This window comes from Setaria viridis, chromosome 7 (genome assembly GCF_005286985.2).
Source record: "Setaria viridis chromosome 7, Setaria_viridis_v4.0, whole genome shotgun sequence".
Lineage (NCBI taxonomy): Eukaryota > Viridiplantae > Streptophyta > Magnoliopsida > Poales > Poaceae > Setaria > Setaria viridis.
The window spans coordinates 32,538,764-32,555,406 of NC_048269.2; the positions used below are offsets into that span (position 1 = coordinate 32,538,764).

The 16,643-nt window shown below is 49.4% G+C and overlaps 1 protein-coding gene and 1 long non-coding RNA gene across 2 annotated transcripts; both read right to left on the reverse strand.

Moving 5' to 3' along the window:
* Window positions 1–7,454: 7,454 nt before the first annotated feature.
* LOC117864898 (uncharacterized) lies at window positions 7,455–9,198 on the reverse strand. Its single transcript, XM_072295083.1, has 2 exons — window positions 8,431–9,198; window positions 7,455–7,861 (listed from the first exon to the last, which is right to left on the reverse strand). The coding sequence occupies exons 1-2, from the start codon at window positions 8,813–8,815 to the stop codon at window positions 7,569–7,571; spliced, it is 678 nt and encodes a 225-aa protein (XP_072151184.1). The 5' UTR covers window positions 8,816–9,198; the 3' UTR covers window positions 7,455–7,568.
* Window positions 9,199–11,949: 2,751 nt separating this feature from the next.
* On the reverse strand, window positions 11,950–14,081 carry LOC117864167 (uncharacterized). The gene is made up of 2 exons (XR_011898785.1): window positions 13,083–14,081; window positions 11,950–12,495 (listed from the first exon to the last, which is right to left on the reverse strand). It is a non-coding gene; the product is annotated as an uncharacterized lncRNA (long non-coding RNA).
* Between the last annotated feature and the right edge of the window lie 2,562 nt (window positions 14,082–16,643).

The window sequence follows — 16,643 nt, forward strand, 5'->3', positions numbered from 1 at the left end:
CCCGTACTTGCCATTCCGTTGGATTCTACCGTCACTTGCCGTGAAGGCCTCTGTGGGTCCCACATGAAAGTGGGAGAGAGAAAGAGAACTCCTTTTCCCCCTCCCGATCTCCCCTGCGCCTGCGCCCCCGCCGCACCCGTCCGCAGGAGGTTTGAGCCGGGGCGCCGCCACCGCTCCCGTCTGCAGAGGTCCAAGCCGGGGCGTCGTCGCAGGCCCGCAGCTCCCGTCGCCGTCTGCAGAGGTCCAAGCCGGGGCGTCGTCGCAGGCCCGCAGCTCCCGTCGCCGGCTCGCCGCCGCTTCCGTCCGTGGGAGGGAGGTGCTGACTCGGGGGCGATGCCGCCACACCCGTCCGTGGATGGGAGGGGCCGACCCAGGCTCGCCGCCGCTCCCGTTCGTGGGAGGGAGGGGCCGACTCGGCTCGCCACCGCTCCCCCGCCGCGGCGAGATCTACGTGGCTGAGCCATTTACAATAAATGATTACTTTACCATCATAAATATTCTTTTCGTACATTTACAATAAATTTTTAAATAAAATGAATGGTCAGATGTATCGGAAAAAACTAACAGCGATAAATATTTTGCTATGGAGGAAGTATATAATGATTACAGACCTTAATGGCAGAGGCAGAATTGCCTCGGTGAAGAATCTGTGGTTCTAAGATACATTGTACCGACTGGATGTTTGTGTTATTAAGTCCTTTTCATTTGTCGTTGGTCTTTGCTTTTAGTCTCCTAAATTAAAGTTACTTTGTCGATTTATTGTTGTGATAATTTTACCATAAAAGGCTGTCAGATTCCGTCCCAACCCTCCAGTTGGCTGTGTTTTGAGAAATACCAACTTTGTCCCCACCCGAAAGAGTGTTTGGCTCATTGATCGATAAATTACGCCAAGTAGAATATTTTCTCGATCTTTTAGGTTGCAAAACAAAATCACGCCAATCCAAACAAGAGAAGTTGCAGGGCCTGGCACTGGCAGCCGGAGCTAAACCCCGGTGTTCATGGAAGACGAGCTTGTGCGGCTGCGGTGTGGTTCGGTCCTCCTTTGTTCCTCTGCTTGTCGACACGATGTCGTGTATGTGTATATGGCGCCAGCCGCAATGGATGGGAACGCCGACGTGCTCGACGCCTCTCCGTACCGCACCACCAGGTAGACCGAACCTTCCGACGAGCTGACGTAGCAGTGGCACCACCGTCCAGCGCGCGTCACCGGGCTTGGCGAAGACGATGCTGGCCATCCCGTCCCTGAGGCAGAGCACGCGCGTGGAGTCGTCGAAGCCCGCGCCGTTGACCTCCGCGTGCGGATAATCGACGACGCCCGAGGGGCCGCTCCGGAGCGCCGGGGAGAGGCTAGGTGATCCGGCCGGCTTTTGCTATTGTCTTGTGCAGCGAGCAGGCAGGCCTTAGAAAGCACAATGGAATCTAGGTCAATTGCAAGTCCCAACTGCATTTGTTGAGAATCTTTTCTGTTGATCTTCAAGATTGGTTTGTTTGTCCTGAAAAGTCGCTGTGATACGCATTTTTCATCTGTTGGTTAATTACTTAATTTTCGCCTTAGCTTTTTTCTGTCACCTGTCTGTGAAAATTATACGGGAGCCGTCGAAATATCTGTAGGTTGGCTGGGAAGTTTTTGGTGCAATCATGTTGGCCACATCACATACGCGTGCATAACAGACTAAATCAGAAACTACCACCGGAAGGGATGTCACGTGCGTGCATCCAGAGACGGTGCTTGTGCTGCAGCTGATGATCAACCCCCTTTTGCACTCCAAAGCAACTGGCAGCTCAAGGATGGTGTAGCGGAAACGAGATGATGAGCCGCCAACAGGTTTTCGTTTCTGTCGTTGTCAAGATTTGCGGATCAAGACTTAGACTAGTAAATTTCTTTTATGCGCGTAAGGTTTCGGATGGTGGCGTGGAAGACACGGGGTTAGACTGGTTCGGGCAAAAGAGGCCCTACGTCCAGTATCGAGGATGCTCGTGTTGCCCACGCGGGGTTGCGTCCAGTATCGAGGATGCTCGTGTTGCCCACGCGGGGTTGGGTTACAGGTGGGCGAGAGAGGGAATTGATCCCATGTCTCTTGTGTGCTTGTGCTCTAAGGGAATGTAATGATGTGCTGTTGGCTTGAGGAAAAAAGTCTGAGCCCCCCTCTCTGGCCCCCGACGCTCCTTTTATATCGTAAGGAGACCGCCGGGGTTACAGGTGAGACGGGTGTGGAAGACAGTAAAGAGTTAAACATAGCTGGGTAAAAAATACAACACGAAGGGAGGAACCAAGTTCCTAGGTTCCCGGCGTCCTTGCCGGCCTTCGACGTCTGCTGACACGTATGCTAGAGGAGGGTGGCGGCGCGCCAACTGTCGTTGCGCCCTGTCGACGGCCTCCTCGGTGGCTGTAGCCGCCGGGTCATGATGAGGGCGTTTCGTCGTGACTCTAGTGTCCGTTGGGGGAGGCGGCGGATCCCGCCGTCCTGCTGATGGCTCGCGGAGAGCAGACGTCACATCCCTGCTGCCGGGCGCGCGGGGCACGAGGACGGGCGAGACCTCCCTCTGCTCCGGGCGGCGCAGGCCATGAGTGCCTTGCGGCGAATGGAAGGAGGCCGCAGATACTGTAGCTCGTACAGTGCGGCCGTGCATGGGTACTTGCAGCAGGTTGCGTGAGGAGCGCGGTCATCCTTTCGTCGTTTCGCCGGAGATCTTGTGCTCATCCTGCAAGCTGCGGTTTGATCAGGGGTAGGGAGCGTTGTTAGTCCGGCTTGACCGGGGAGTCCTCAAATCGTGACCACACGCGTGGTCGTGGTTGCGACGCTAGCCCCCGAGCCCCCGCGCGTTGCAGGAGACCGATCGGGAGGCTAGATCGGCTTTTGATCGTTACCCCTCAAGCGTCCGTTCGCTGGGACGGAGGGGTTGAGCTGTGCCACGCTATCCTCGTTGGACGAACGGTGGTGCTCGTTGAGCTGCGAACGGGTCGGTTCGAGTGGAGTCCCGGTCCCCGTTCGGGGGGGTCCGGCTCGGGCCAAGCTGGTGGCGTACTCCAGGCTCCAGCCAGCCAGTTCCTATAGTTCCTGAGTTCGTTCGGTCGGATCCGGGGGCTCGTTGCCTTTCGTCGTGGAAAAACCATGAACTTTGATGCCGGTCTGGACTCGAACGTGAGGTCGGGACGCCCTTGGCTTTCGCTCGCCTGGGTGTTGGCCGCTTGCGGACCCGTCCCTTCTCACCCCTTGCTCGGGGGATGTCCTGAGGCAGCTATCGAACCCGTAACGTGAGGCGAGCCTTCGGGGTCTTCGGCTCCCACTACTCCGGCATCAACTTCGCCGGGATGAGCGGGGGGTACGCCGCCGGCTACTCCGAGGCGGAGCTGGACGAGATCGACGCGTCGGTGCTCAACCCGGCGGAGGCCTTGGCGAAGCTCCTGGAGGATGAAGCCGTCCCTCCCGAAGATCCCCGGATGAGTTAACTGTATCGGGCTGGCGCCCACGATGTAAATACGTCAGTTTCAGACTTATTTTGTGATGGCCACAGGGGCTTTTTCTATGGATTGTCATAAAAAAGTTTTCGATTCCCTTTCTTGTTTTTTTGGACTTGGAAAGTTTAGAGTGCGTTGTCGGGCATGTCAGTAAGCTTTGATGAGCGAGGGCACCGTAGCCGCTGGGGCGTAGGTTTTTTTGCAGTCCGATCAATCTTGCCTGAACACCGTTCGTGCACTCTCTCCTTTTTATGCCCAAAAGTTCAGGGGGGGGGGCTCGGAAAGAGAGCGTTTTGGGAGGGTGTCAAGTGGCTTTAGGCCGGAGCCCCTGATGGCCCCCGAGGGATGTGCGGCCCTGAAGCAGAGCTAGGGTCGGATATCCCTCTTCGCGGTGGCGCGGTGCTCGGATTCCTCTTCAGGTGCGGCCACGCGCAGAGCGGTCTGTTCACCGGCATCGATGGGCTCCTCGGCCTCGGCCGCCTGCCGGTGTCGCTGGTGGGGCAGGCGGCGGGCGCGTACGGCGGGGCCTTCTCCTACTGCTTCCCGACGAAGCCGTCCACCTTGGGGTACCTGACGCTGGGCGGCGGTGCGAATGCCGCGGCGCCGGGGGTTCGCGACGACGCAGCTGCAGCGCCGGGGGGTATTGCAGAATGCAGTTTGATGTAAACCGACTCCTGTTGTGTTTTTTTTTCAAAATGTACGCTGCCTGGTGTGTATGTACAAATGATCATGCAATATACAATGTTCTAGCAGTTCGCCGTTTCATGGCTGACCTTGCATCTGATTACCTACCGCAAGTTTCTTTATAACAAATTGTGTGCACCTAATTGAGGAAACATGATGATAAAAATACAATCCCGGCAGGAAAAAATTACATTACAAACTAGACCGGGAAAATGGCTCTAGTAGTAGTAATACTGTGCTAAGGAAGGAAGCTGTCTTTTCTTTGTAGTTAGTAGTCCTCTTTACATATACATTCAACGGAATATTTCAACATCCACAGCCAAACTAACTCCCCAGCTCATCTACCTCCCTGGTACTAACAAAACTCAACGAATTTCCAGTCAATCTTGCTATATGGTGACTACCCTAGAGGTTACAAAGTGTACAAAATGCCTGCCTGCACCAATTTGTGTGGTATACTATCCGTATGTATGCTAAACCTATATCAACCCATCTTGCTGACACATGCAATCAGGCATCGGGAAGGTGTATATGGAATCGTTAGGTTTCCTGAATGCAATGCTCCTTACGGCGGGGGGTCGGGAGGTCGGGCGAGGCCGACGGCAGTTTTCATTACCTCAGGTGGGCCGGGGCCTTCATGGTGGAGCCTCGAGAGGTCGTTAATATTTCCGCCCAACAGTAGCCCCCGAGCCTGTGGTGGAGCGGGGACGCTCCTCCAGAGGCTGCTGTCATCGTCCGCAGGGGATCCTCGCAGTCGATCCGGGATAGGAGGTGTCGTTTGCGCGGCTTGACCGAATGGGTTGATCGGGCGAAGCATCCTGTGAGCGGCTCGGCGCGGGAGGATTTCTTATCGCTCCCTTCTGCCTGAGAGCCTTATGTCGAGACCACCCGCGTGGCCTTTGGTTGCGAGGCTAGCCCCCGAGCCCCCACGCGTTGCAGGGGACCAGTCGGGAGGCCAGGTCGACTTTTGTACGTTACCCCTCAAGCGTCCGTTCGCTAGGACGAAGGGGACGAGCCGTGCCACGCTATCCTCGCCGGACGTGGTGCTCATTGAGCTACTAACGGGGGTCCCGGTCCCCGTTCGGGGGGGGGGGGTCCGGCTTGGGCCAAGCTGGTGGCGTACCCCAAGCTCCGGTCGGCCGGTTCATATAGTTCCCGAATCCGTTCGGTCGAATCCGGGGGCTCGTTGCCTTTCTTCGGGGAAAAACCATGAACTCTGATGCCGGTCCGGACTCGAACGTGAGATTGAGACGCCTTGGGCTTGTCGTGCGCCCGGGTGATGGTTGCTAGCGGACTCGTCTCCTTTCACCCCTCGCTCGGGGGTATCCTGGGGCGGTTGTCGAACCCGTGGCGGGCCAACCTTCGAACCCCTGGATCGTAATGGGCCGTAGGGGCGTTTTCAGACCCGTATCCCTTTCTTACCTTTTGGTGGGCCTTGGGCCGAACGTGGAGGGAGGCCGCGCCTTGGGCCGGACGTGGGAGACGTCGTGTGCGTGCCTTTTGGGAGATGAAGTGGTGGAGGGCGCCGACCCGCGAATCGAGGGAGGAGGGGATGTTTCTGCTGCAGGTCGTGTGCACGGTTTCCGATAAAGGGGTGGGCGTGACGGGGCGTACCTGGCGCTGCATTTATTGCGCTGGAGGCGTCCGTTCTACTTCCCACACGCCTTCCCTATAAAACAAGGATTTCGCCTCGCCATTTCCGCCCGCCATCTGCTTCCAAGCCCTTTCGCCTCCTCGCGCGCCCTTGGCTTTCTTGCGCCCGCTTCATCTTCCTCCGCCCGGCGCCGCACCCTTTCTCCCCATCCCCCGTCGAGCTCTTCGCCCTTCGGCGATGGGATCCTGGGCCCGGGGTCGGGCGAGGCGGAGTTTCGCGGCGGGGGGTCGGGAGTCCCCGGGGTCGGGCGAGGCGGAGTTTGGTCTTCAAGGGGTCGGGAACGTCCGACCCCGGGGCACCGGGTCGGGCGAGGCGGAGCGTGGCTCCTCCCTCCCGTATTGGGCCGACGGCAGTTTTCATTACCTCAGGTGGGCCGGGGCCTTCATGGGCTTCGAGAGGTCGTTAATATTTCCCCCAACACTAATGATGAATTAATTAGGTTTAATAGATTCGTCTCGCGATTTAGCCTAGAAATTCTACTATTAGTTTTGTAATTAGCTCATTCGTCCTATTTAGCATCCGAACGTTCGATGTGACAGGACTAAAGTTTAGATCCTATCTCCCAAACACCCCCTAAGTAAACTCAAAACTTTATATATCACATAAGGGAATAGTATAATATTTAGTGGCATACAAGAAACTTGATTATTCATGGTGCCAGGTTATAGCGGTTGCTTTGGATGAACCGAAGGAACTTTTTATTTCTTGGCCAAGAGGGCAGTCCGATCAATTCCTGTGCCAGTGAATATGAACAGAAAATGTAAATGAATGAAATGAAAGTGGATAATCAAGATGGCCATGAAATAAATGGACGAAGCCCAAGTTAGGAACAGAAAATGTAAATGAATGAAACAAAAGTGGTGAAGAGGGTAAATAATCAAGATGGCCACGAAACCAGTGTACCGAGGGGCTCATGTTGAACATGGCAGCTTGACGAAGCCCAACAGAGCAGGTGGTAAATATCTTATTTTCTCACGAAATGTAACCAGCAGGTGGCAGAAATGTTCATCGCACACACTCATCAGTTGGATGAATTATACCCTCCGTCCTCAAATATATGATGTTCAGGACAAGCCAATTAGTCCATTTTTGAACTAATTTGTTTGTACTAAACTTCATATATTTATGGATGGAGGTGGTAGTTGTTTATGTAACATATAAATCAAAATGGACACTGACTCGACAAAGAAATAGATATAAACAAGGCTAGAGGTTTACATAAATTAAAGCTGCATGGCAGCATAACCACAACAAGTCCTGACTACAAAACAAGTACATGATAACTTAAACCACCTGAAGGAAGCACCACCAGTCTGCCAGGTAATAGCATCACCAAGTCATGGTACGATGACACACAGTTCTGAAGTAATCTAAATAATAACAGACCATGCAACCACCATGTGCAGGCTCGAGGATCCAATGTGAAAATAGCCTTCATCGCTCCGGGCTGACTTAGCTACAAAACCAAACTTCTTCTCAAGCTTAGTGCTGCTCTCGCCAGCGTCACCTAGCTGTTCAGCCTTGATGCCAACTATAAAAACTACATTTGATATACTTTTAAAAATATAACCAAGTTTTACTATTTACGTTTTAAGAGCCAGCAACAACATGCATAAAGTATCTCTAATGGAAAGGTTCTGATCCTAATTCACAGTATCAACCTGTATAAATATTTCTTCCGAATGCTAGCTTGGAGCTAAACGCCATAAAAATCAGCTGATATTACCAGTACTACCAAGCAGATTACACCATATACATGCATTGAGATGCTTATAGTAGATTAAATGGGCGATGGAATAGGACAGAAGTTGAAACACAGATGTTTGAACATGCCTGAGAGGTGAGGGTCTGGCAATTATCTCTGCCTCGACTGAAGAGGTAGTTGCGCTTCCAGTCTAGGGAATCGCGCACAGCGACAATGCCATAGACATCTAGTGGCCATTGGAGGTCGTTGGTGATCTGAGTCACCTTGACGAAGAAGACCTCCATGGTATCACCAGAACCACATCCAGCAGTTACTGGCAGCACCGGTATGTCCGTGTAGCGCATGGGAGGGTACTGAGCTGAAAAAGGAAGGGGGTTATTTGTTAATCCAGTCATCTATCCCTTGACATCACAATTGATTAATGATGAAGCAAACAACTGCTATGTAAAAGGAAAAACTGTTACTCGTAGCTGGATATGATAAAATGGCTTGGAAAGGGGATTTTTTTTTTACTATAAACATTTGTCAAGCAATGTAATTAGGAGCAAATATATGGGGAAATCACATAGATCTCAAGCCAATATCGGATAGAAACGGGGTTCATATTAACATTTAATATTATCTTTTATTCTTTCTAAAATAGAATCAGTAGGCCACATCATGACGTTTTTTCTAACCTACACCCCGTCTGGCTAGACAGACCTCCTACCATTGATCTCAAGCACCAGTCCCCAGCAAGTTCATGCGTCTAATCATGCCTCCTTGATATAAGAAAAGAAACAAATGCTACGGATTTGAAATTACGGTTTTTGAGTGGAATCCTAATCCGTTGGCCACGACTGAAGAAAGCTCCAACAAGATGATCAAGATGAGGAAAAGCTGATCAAGACGAGGAAAAGCAAGAGAGATGTGCAGGTGAATACGTACTCTCGGCCTCGAAGGGGATGGCGCCATTTCTGCCGAACATCGAGAGCCAACTCTTGCGGTGCAACTCAAAGCAACCCTTCGGCCCCAGCTCCTCCTCCTCCTCCTCCTCATCCGTCTCCATAGCGCTGTGGTGGTCGCCGTTGTTGGCCTCGCGCGGCCTTTTAGCATCGCCGCCCTGAAGCACTTGACCCGCGGCCTTCTCCAAATCCAGATCAGACCTCTTGTGGCCGTGGCCGTGGTCGTGGCCGTTCTCACCCAGCTTCGCCTCTAGATCCAGATTAGACCTCTTGTGGCCGTGGCCGTTCTCACCCAGCTTCGCCTCCAGATCCAGATCAGACCTCTTGTGGCCGTGGCCGTTCTCACCCAGCTTCGCCTCCAGATCCATCGCCTCCGTATTCCGCCGCCGAGAAGGTTAGGGTTTTTGCCCCGCTGCCGAAGAGAAGGCTAGCGAGATGCCTCTAGATCTCGGATTGGTGTTGTGTTGTGTTGGGACGGCCAGGGTGGGTGAGTGATCACCTTGTTGACTGATGAGGTGAGAGAGGCTCGCGGGCTGCTTGGATCAGTCAAGGGCCTGTACATTTCTCCCGGCCCGTCTTGGATGACACGGGGATGGCCCAAATCTGGAGGTGGATGATTAGGGCCCTGTTTGAGTTACGTGGCAGTTTTTCAGCGTGAAAAACCGGAAGCTCAAATAAGGCCCGTCTTGGATGACACGGGGATGGCCCAAATCTGGAGGTGGATTAGGGCCCTGTTTGAGTTACGTGGCAGTTTTTCAGCGTGAAAAACCGGAAGCTCAAATAAACAACGATATTCTCATGTAGTTTCAGAAAACTGGAAGTCTAAAAGAATTGAGTTTATATGGAAAGATGGAAAGCTCAGTTTTGTGCGCTTTTCGTAGCTTTTTTCTCAGAAAGCTAACTAAATCTTCTACAAGCTAATGTTAGCTTTTTTAGAAGCAAAAGGCCAGCAACAGCTTTTCAGAAAAGCTCAAAATCTGCAACTCAAAGAAATAGGTCCTAGATTTTCAAAGAGCTAGCCCATTTCGATTTCTTATCACACACATTAGTAAGGCCTAGGTGACGGGGGACTCAGGTAAAGTACCAAAGTACTGTCGCGATCAGATGGACCTCCTGGCGGGTTGCGGGCTACTGCTGCTACACCAAACCGGTATTCCTATATAGCTTCCGGAAGCTCTATTATTACGTGGCTTCCGATATTATCATGCAAATAGTTTCATCAGTTGGATATGCCAACTCTCGCCAACCCTACCCCTCTCTCTCACCCGACGTCGCTGCCCCGCGAGCGCCGCCATCATTGCACCGTCCGCCCTGCCACTGGCACAGCATGCCCCGCCACCGTCCGCGGCCGCCGGTCTCGGCCAGGACGCCACCGCTGCTACCGGATGCCATCGCTGGAGCCAGACGCTGATGTGACGGGTTCCGTACCAGGGGTACCTTCAGGGAGGAAGACAGACAGCATTAATGTGATACGGATCACAGCAAGATTTTAAGAAATGGAGAGAAGAAATATATTGACAACAGGACATATAAGCATTAATGTGATAACCAAGATGGTACTTCAGACTGTTTTTTTTTTTTTGGGGGGGGGGGGGGGGGGGGGGTCCTAGATAGCAGGACCTTTTTTGCATAAGAATATCTAAAACTACTGATTTGCCACATTTATGTCAAAAACTTAATTGAACTATCCAACTCCATATATAAAAGGAAGGAGTGACTTCTTTTTCTGGAAGAAACTCTACACTGATGCCAATTCCCACATTTTCATAATAAAACTATTGAAGAAAGCCAACGCAGTTAAGTAAAATGTGACACTAACATGACTGTCAAAAATCACTCATTGGTGCACCCTGATGTCCATAATCACTCATATATAGAAGCAAGGTGGTAGTAACTTTCTTTTTATGGAAAAAATTCTAGGCTGTTGCCAATTCACTCATTTTTCATAATACAACTATTAAAGAATGCCAGCACAGTTGAATAAAGTGCGTCCAAAACCACTTATTGGTGCATCAAAGATTTATAAGGCACTGGACTTTCATTTAAGGCAATGGCAATGGCAAAAATTTTATAATTAGACTATATTTAATACTTCTAATTAGCATCCAAACATCCGATGTGATAGGTGCTAAATTTTAGTGGGGTGTATCCAAACACCCCTACGTGAAACTCTACTGGTTTTTGGCACATGGAGTAGTAGTAAAATATGCTTTCTGGTTTGGAGGGTTTTCTTTTTGATAATTTGGTTTGGAGTCTTGGAGAGATAACTGCGTCATGGATATGTCTCGAGTTCCCAAAGGAGAAGAGGGTTTCTTGCACGCTGTGCAAGCATTTATGCGGCCTAAATCACCGTGCATTATCCTCTTGGGTGAGGTGCCGACCGTTGGCTCGGCAAGCCAAGCCAAAGCCACTGTTCTGTCCCTGGCCGCTGCTGCGCTTCTGCCCCAAAAGCCGGGAAGGCCAGAGCTGAACAGAGACGAGGTCGTCAGCATGTGGCTCCCTCGTGCCATGGACTTCGTGCTCAAAACGAAACGAAACGAAAACCTGTTGGCGGCTCATCGTCAAGTTGGTCCCAAAAAATGCTTAGGTAATCCAGAAACATACTAAAATGCTTCAGGACCATAACCAAACCAAATCTCTACCGCACTAACTTAAAGAACAATACTGCTGCTTCAAGAAAAAAATATTTGGCCATCACCCTGAAGATTAAATTTGATGTAATTTTCAAGAAAGAAAAGATAAGCTACCTCTGGTTTGGGCAAGAATAATCAAATTTATAGCATACTTAGTAATCAGTTGTAGTTAATTGTTTAATCCTAGAAAGATCATGGTAATGACTAATACAAAGATGGTTTTCAATAGATAGCTATAGCTCTGTGAATATATCTCTATAGGTGGCACAGAGTATTCTGGCACCTCTACAAACATTATATAAAACCTTAGACTTGAAATAAGTACAGTAATCTACAATTCTACATGGAGCTGATAGGTACTATACCAGTATTGTTATCGAAGTAAAACTAAATGACATTCCATGCATTTCAAATGCAAAAGTAGAAGAATTCATGATCAACTTACCAGGCCAGAAAGATCAAATGGTCAGATAATTATATAAAGAACACCACCCCTACTTAAAGGTTAAAGATAACCATTTATTTACAGCCTGCATAGCCCAGCTGCTGGTCTATGCCTCAAAGTTCAGACCTAATATATGTGCCAGCCGATGTCATCTTCATTTGACAAACTTGCACACGATGGTTTTCAATTTCTAATTTACCCATAAGCTAGATACGATCTAAAGAAGTAAGCATACCTGCAATGGTACCAACTGTGACTGTAGGCGCTCAAATGCAGTATGCCATCGTTTAAATTTACCTGGCCTTTTCATATGCATTCATTGCTTTAACCACCAATTCAACTATATATCACTGTAAAAAATACATAAAAAAACAAGGATCGTGCCTGGATGCCTGCAAAAGCATAACTTGACCACGAGAGAACATTCAGGCAAATTTGAGTCTCATTAATAACAGCAGCAGAATTTGGACGGAATTACAAGTGTACGTATCAATCTTAAGCCACAAGTGCTTGTAGATCTAATTTGGTGCGACATCCTCCCTATCGTACTACAGCTTGAGCAGTAGGAACAACGGCCGTGCGCAAAATAAGGCCAAGGAAACCAGGTACGTCCTCTCTGCTGTTGATTTCAAGACCCTCAACGCGTGGCAACAGACGAGGGTCGTCCTGCATATTACCACGTCCCTCTCTTTCCTTGCAGCTCAGGGCAAACACTGACGCTGAGGACCATTCCTGAAGCCATGACCACATCTTCGGTTATAAAGTGACGCTCTGGCCATCCTCCATGATCTCCAGAAGCCTTGCTCGCATACGCCTGAAGCGGACAGCTTCACAGAATAGGACTATCAACTGAACCAGCGCCTTCCTTTGCCTTGTCATTTCTGGATTCATTAATCCAAGTTTTGGATTGAAATGAAAAAGCACATGGTAGAGATTAGTCAACACTGGAGTTCCGAACACCAACTGCTCCCTGCAAACGCAACATGAAAAGCACTGGTCACTACTAGGGAATGCACCTTCAGTTTTCCAGGAGTGAGTGTTGAGTAATAATATTATTTCCCTACAAAAAGAAAAAAAAGGAAATTTGGTGCCAATTGTAGAATTATGTTTTGACAATCCTTCTGGGCACATTATAATCATTGGCAGAATTGAAATTATTCACAAGGGTATAGCCCACAAAATTACACACAAAATCAAGTGGAAGAAAAAGGGTTAGTGGCAATCTAAATCATCTGAAGATAGAGTTTGTAAGCAAGTTGGTCCCAAAAAATGCTTAGGTAATCCAGAAACATACTAAAATGCTTCAGGACCATAACCAAACCAAATGTCTACCGCACTAATTTAAAGAACAATACTGCTGCTTCAAGAAAAAAATATTTGGCCATCACCCTGAAGATTAAATTTGATGTAATTTTCAAGAAAGAGAAGATAAGCTACCTCTGGTTTGGGCAAGAATAATCAAATTTATAGCATACTTAGTAATCAGTTGTAGTTAATTGTTTAATCCTAGAAAGATCATGGTAATGACTAATACAAAGATGGGATCGAATGTAGTACCTGTCGAAGCCACGGGTCAGGCGACTGTAAGATGACACTAAGCCCATACTCTCAACTGCAGGGTGGTCTGCTGGAAGTGGAATACAGTAGTCGGAGAACTTGAGCCACTTCCCATCCCCCCTCCGTATGGCCACAAGGTAGGAATCGATCTCGTCGACGAGTATCGAGACCGTCGGCCTGTCAGGGAACAGAAAGTTGACACGGCGCCAACCTTCCGTCGCAGAAGTGAGGGGGACGTCGCGGAAGAGATTGTCCTGCCCCGGGCCGGCACGATCCAAATCCCGCTGCGCCAGCCAATTCATCACGTGTTCGTACCCCTGGAGGGACGGATCCATTGCGTCGATATCCACTGAAGGAATCCACTGCATATTGCATAAAAAGACCAAAGATTTATCATTTTCCGACCAAATCGTTAGAGCAGAATTATAATCGGTCGACCTGGTGTTACCAGCACATGTTACACACATAGACATTACTCGACAATGCAACTACTATTCCTAATTCCGCCTCCACAGAGAGAACAGCACCAAAAACTCAAAAACAAAGAGTATATGACAAGAGCAGGTGTTATTTTAGGGTTAGGAAAAGAACAGCCTCAGCCCTCAGCTCAGGCCAGACGCCCCGGCACCTCCCATCCACGGACGGGAGCGGTGGCGAGCCGAGTCGGCCCCTCCCTCCCACGAACGGGAGCGGCGGCGAGCCTGGGTCGGCCCCTCCCATCCACGGACGGAAGTGGCGGCGGCGCCCCCGAGTCAGCACCTCCCTCCCATGGACAGAAGCGGCGGCGAGCCGGCGGCGGGAGCTGCGGGCCTGCGACGACGCCCCGGCTCAGACCTCTGCGGACGGGAGCGGTGGTGGCGCCCCGGCTCAAACCTCCTGCGGACGGGTGCGGCGGGGGCGCAGGCGCAGGGGAGATCGGAAGGGGGAAAAGGAGTTCTCTTTCTCTCTCCCACTTACATGTGGGACCCACAGAGGCCTTCACGGCAAGTGACGGTAGAATCCAACGGAATGGCAAGTACGGGATGGAGTTAAATTTTCAGTGGTACTGAGGGGATGGAGTTAATTTTGATGGCAGTAAGGGATGAGTTAAATTTTTAATGGCACAGAGAGAATTTGCTTAGGGTTTTCCATGTCCCTTCGTCCAAAAATAAATCATTATATACTTCCTCCGTAGCAAAATATTTATCGCTGTTAAACTTTTTCTGATACATTTGACCATTCATTTTATTCAAAAAATTATTGTAAATGTAAAAAAGAATAGTAAGCCACAAACAAAAGCAAAATTAATGATGCTTAAATAATTTTTAAATAAGATGAATGGTCAAATGTCATGACTAAGTGTTAGTGACAACTATTTCATTCAAAATTTGTCCAAGAAAATAAGTTATTACACTTAATTTGGTACGTGCTTATATGCATACAGGTATGCATCAGTCAGTTGGCACCAAAATAAATAAGGTCATAAGGTCATTTTAACTCCTTGTTTTTTTTTAATCCATCCTACAATTTCTTGGGTGATTTGTTTTTTAGACGGAGGGAGTATGCATGTTTGTCTAATTTGATCACATCATATCACGAGATAAATTAATATCTTTGTCAAATTCCTTATGAACTATCCAAATCCAACTATTTAGGCATGTTGTCTTTTTTTTTCCTTAGCGTAAATTTACGGCATGCAAAGTAGGCCCTCCTAGTGGTCCGAAGCGAAGGATTGCACTTATTTTAGGATTTTTTTGAAGTGTTAGAATTGCGGTTTTTATTAGGTGAATGGAGTATGTGAAAGTTTTCACCCTTTGCATTTCAGCGGTACGTAAGTGTCGTTGTCAAAATTAGCGGGTCAAGACTTAGACTAGTAAATTTCTTTTATGTCTTTTATGCACGTAAGGCTTCGGATGGTGGCGTGGGAGACACGGGGTTTAGACTGGTTCGGGCAAGGGAACGCCCTACGTCCAGTATCGGGAGCTGCTCGTGTTCGGGCAAGGGAACGCCCTACGTCCAGTATCGGGAGCTGCTCATGTTGCCCACGCAGGGTTCTGTAGTAGGGGTTACAGGAGTGCGAGAGAGGGAACCGGTCCCAAGTCTCTTGGATGTGGCCTGACGCTCTAGCAGGGTGCGCTCGTGCGTTCTGTTGTCTAGGGAGCGTTATGGTGTCTTAGTTGTGCGTTTGGGCGAGGCGGAGCTTGGTCTCACGGGGGTCGGGGATGCCTGACCCCAGGATACCGGGTCGGGCGAGGCGGAGCGTGATTCTCGTCCCCCGTGTTGGGTCGACGGTAGTCGTTATTCCCTTAGGCGGGCCTGGGCCTTCGCGTTTTTGTTGTTTCCATGGGCTTCGAAGGGTCGTTAATATTTTCCCCTGACAATAGCCCTCGAGCCTGTGGTGGAGCGGGGACGCTCCTCCAGAGGCTGTTGTCATTGCCCGCAAGGGGTCTTCGCGGTTGATCCGGGATGGGAGGTGTCGCTTGCGCGTCTTGACTGAGGGGGCCGACCAGGCGACGCATTTTTGTGAGCGACCCGGAGTAGGGGGATTCCTGGTCGTTCCCTTCTGTCTGAGAGTCTTTAAGTCGAGGCCACCCGTGCGGCCTTTGGTTGCGAGGCCAGCCCCCGAGCCCCCGCGCGTTGCAGGGAACCAGTCGGGAGACTAGGTCGACTTTTGTACGTTACCCCTCGTCGGTTCGCTGGGACGGAGGGGACGAGCCGTGCCACGCTATCCTCGTCGGACGAACCGTGGTGCTCATGGAGCTACTATCGGGCGAGTTCGAGTGGGGTCCCTGTAACACCCCGTGTTAATGATAGCTTAAGAATAACATTAAGAAGTTAATGGTGAAGTTGGATTAGAGGAAGGTAATTTGAGCCAAAGTCAAATTTGAGCAAATTTGCAAATTGGAGTTTCAAATTTGGATAGATTTGGCTAAATATGAAATGGAGACTCGAGAGTATTTAGAACTCAAAAGGGTGAAGCTTGGGATCTAATTCAAGTCCTAGACCTCTCGGAAATATAATCGAAGAAGAAATCAGCAAAGTTACTATTTTCCGTCCGAAAATATGCGAATCTGGAAATCATAACGAGTACCCAACTTCGAAATGGGTTTCTGCATAAATTTTCATGTAAGGGGGTAAACGTTTCTGAACATTAATGAAATATGGTCTTTAGACAAGCCGAGTAAGATGTTGTGGGCCAGAGAAAGTGGAGAATTCACATTTATACTGAAGTTCAAAGATGGCAGGTTGAGCTGATTTCAGCCGAGAAGACGCGAGAAATTTTCTAAGTCTGAAAATGATGTTGAGTACATGACTTTGGAGCCAATTTCTGGAGAATTTTCCTTGTAAGTGAGCAGATGTTTTTGGACATTAGTGAAATATGAACTATGGATAAGGTAAATAAAATGTTGTAGTCCAGATAAAGTGGAAGGTTTGAATTCAAAATGGAGCCAAATGTCAGCAAATGAGCAGATTTCGGGCTCCTTGCTGAAATAATTTTAAGTCTGAAAAACAGCATTGGTTAGCAATGTTTGGAGCCAATTTCAGAAAAATCTAGTGTAAAAGTTATATGGTTTCTTGTGC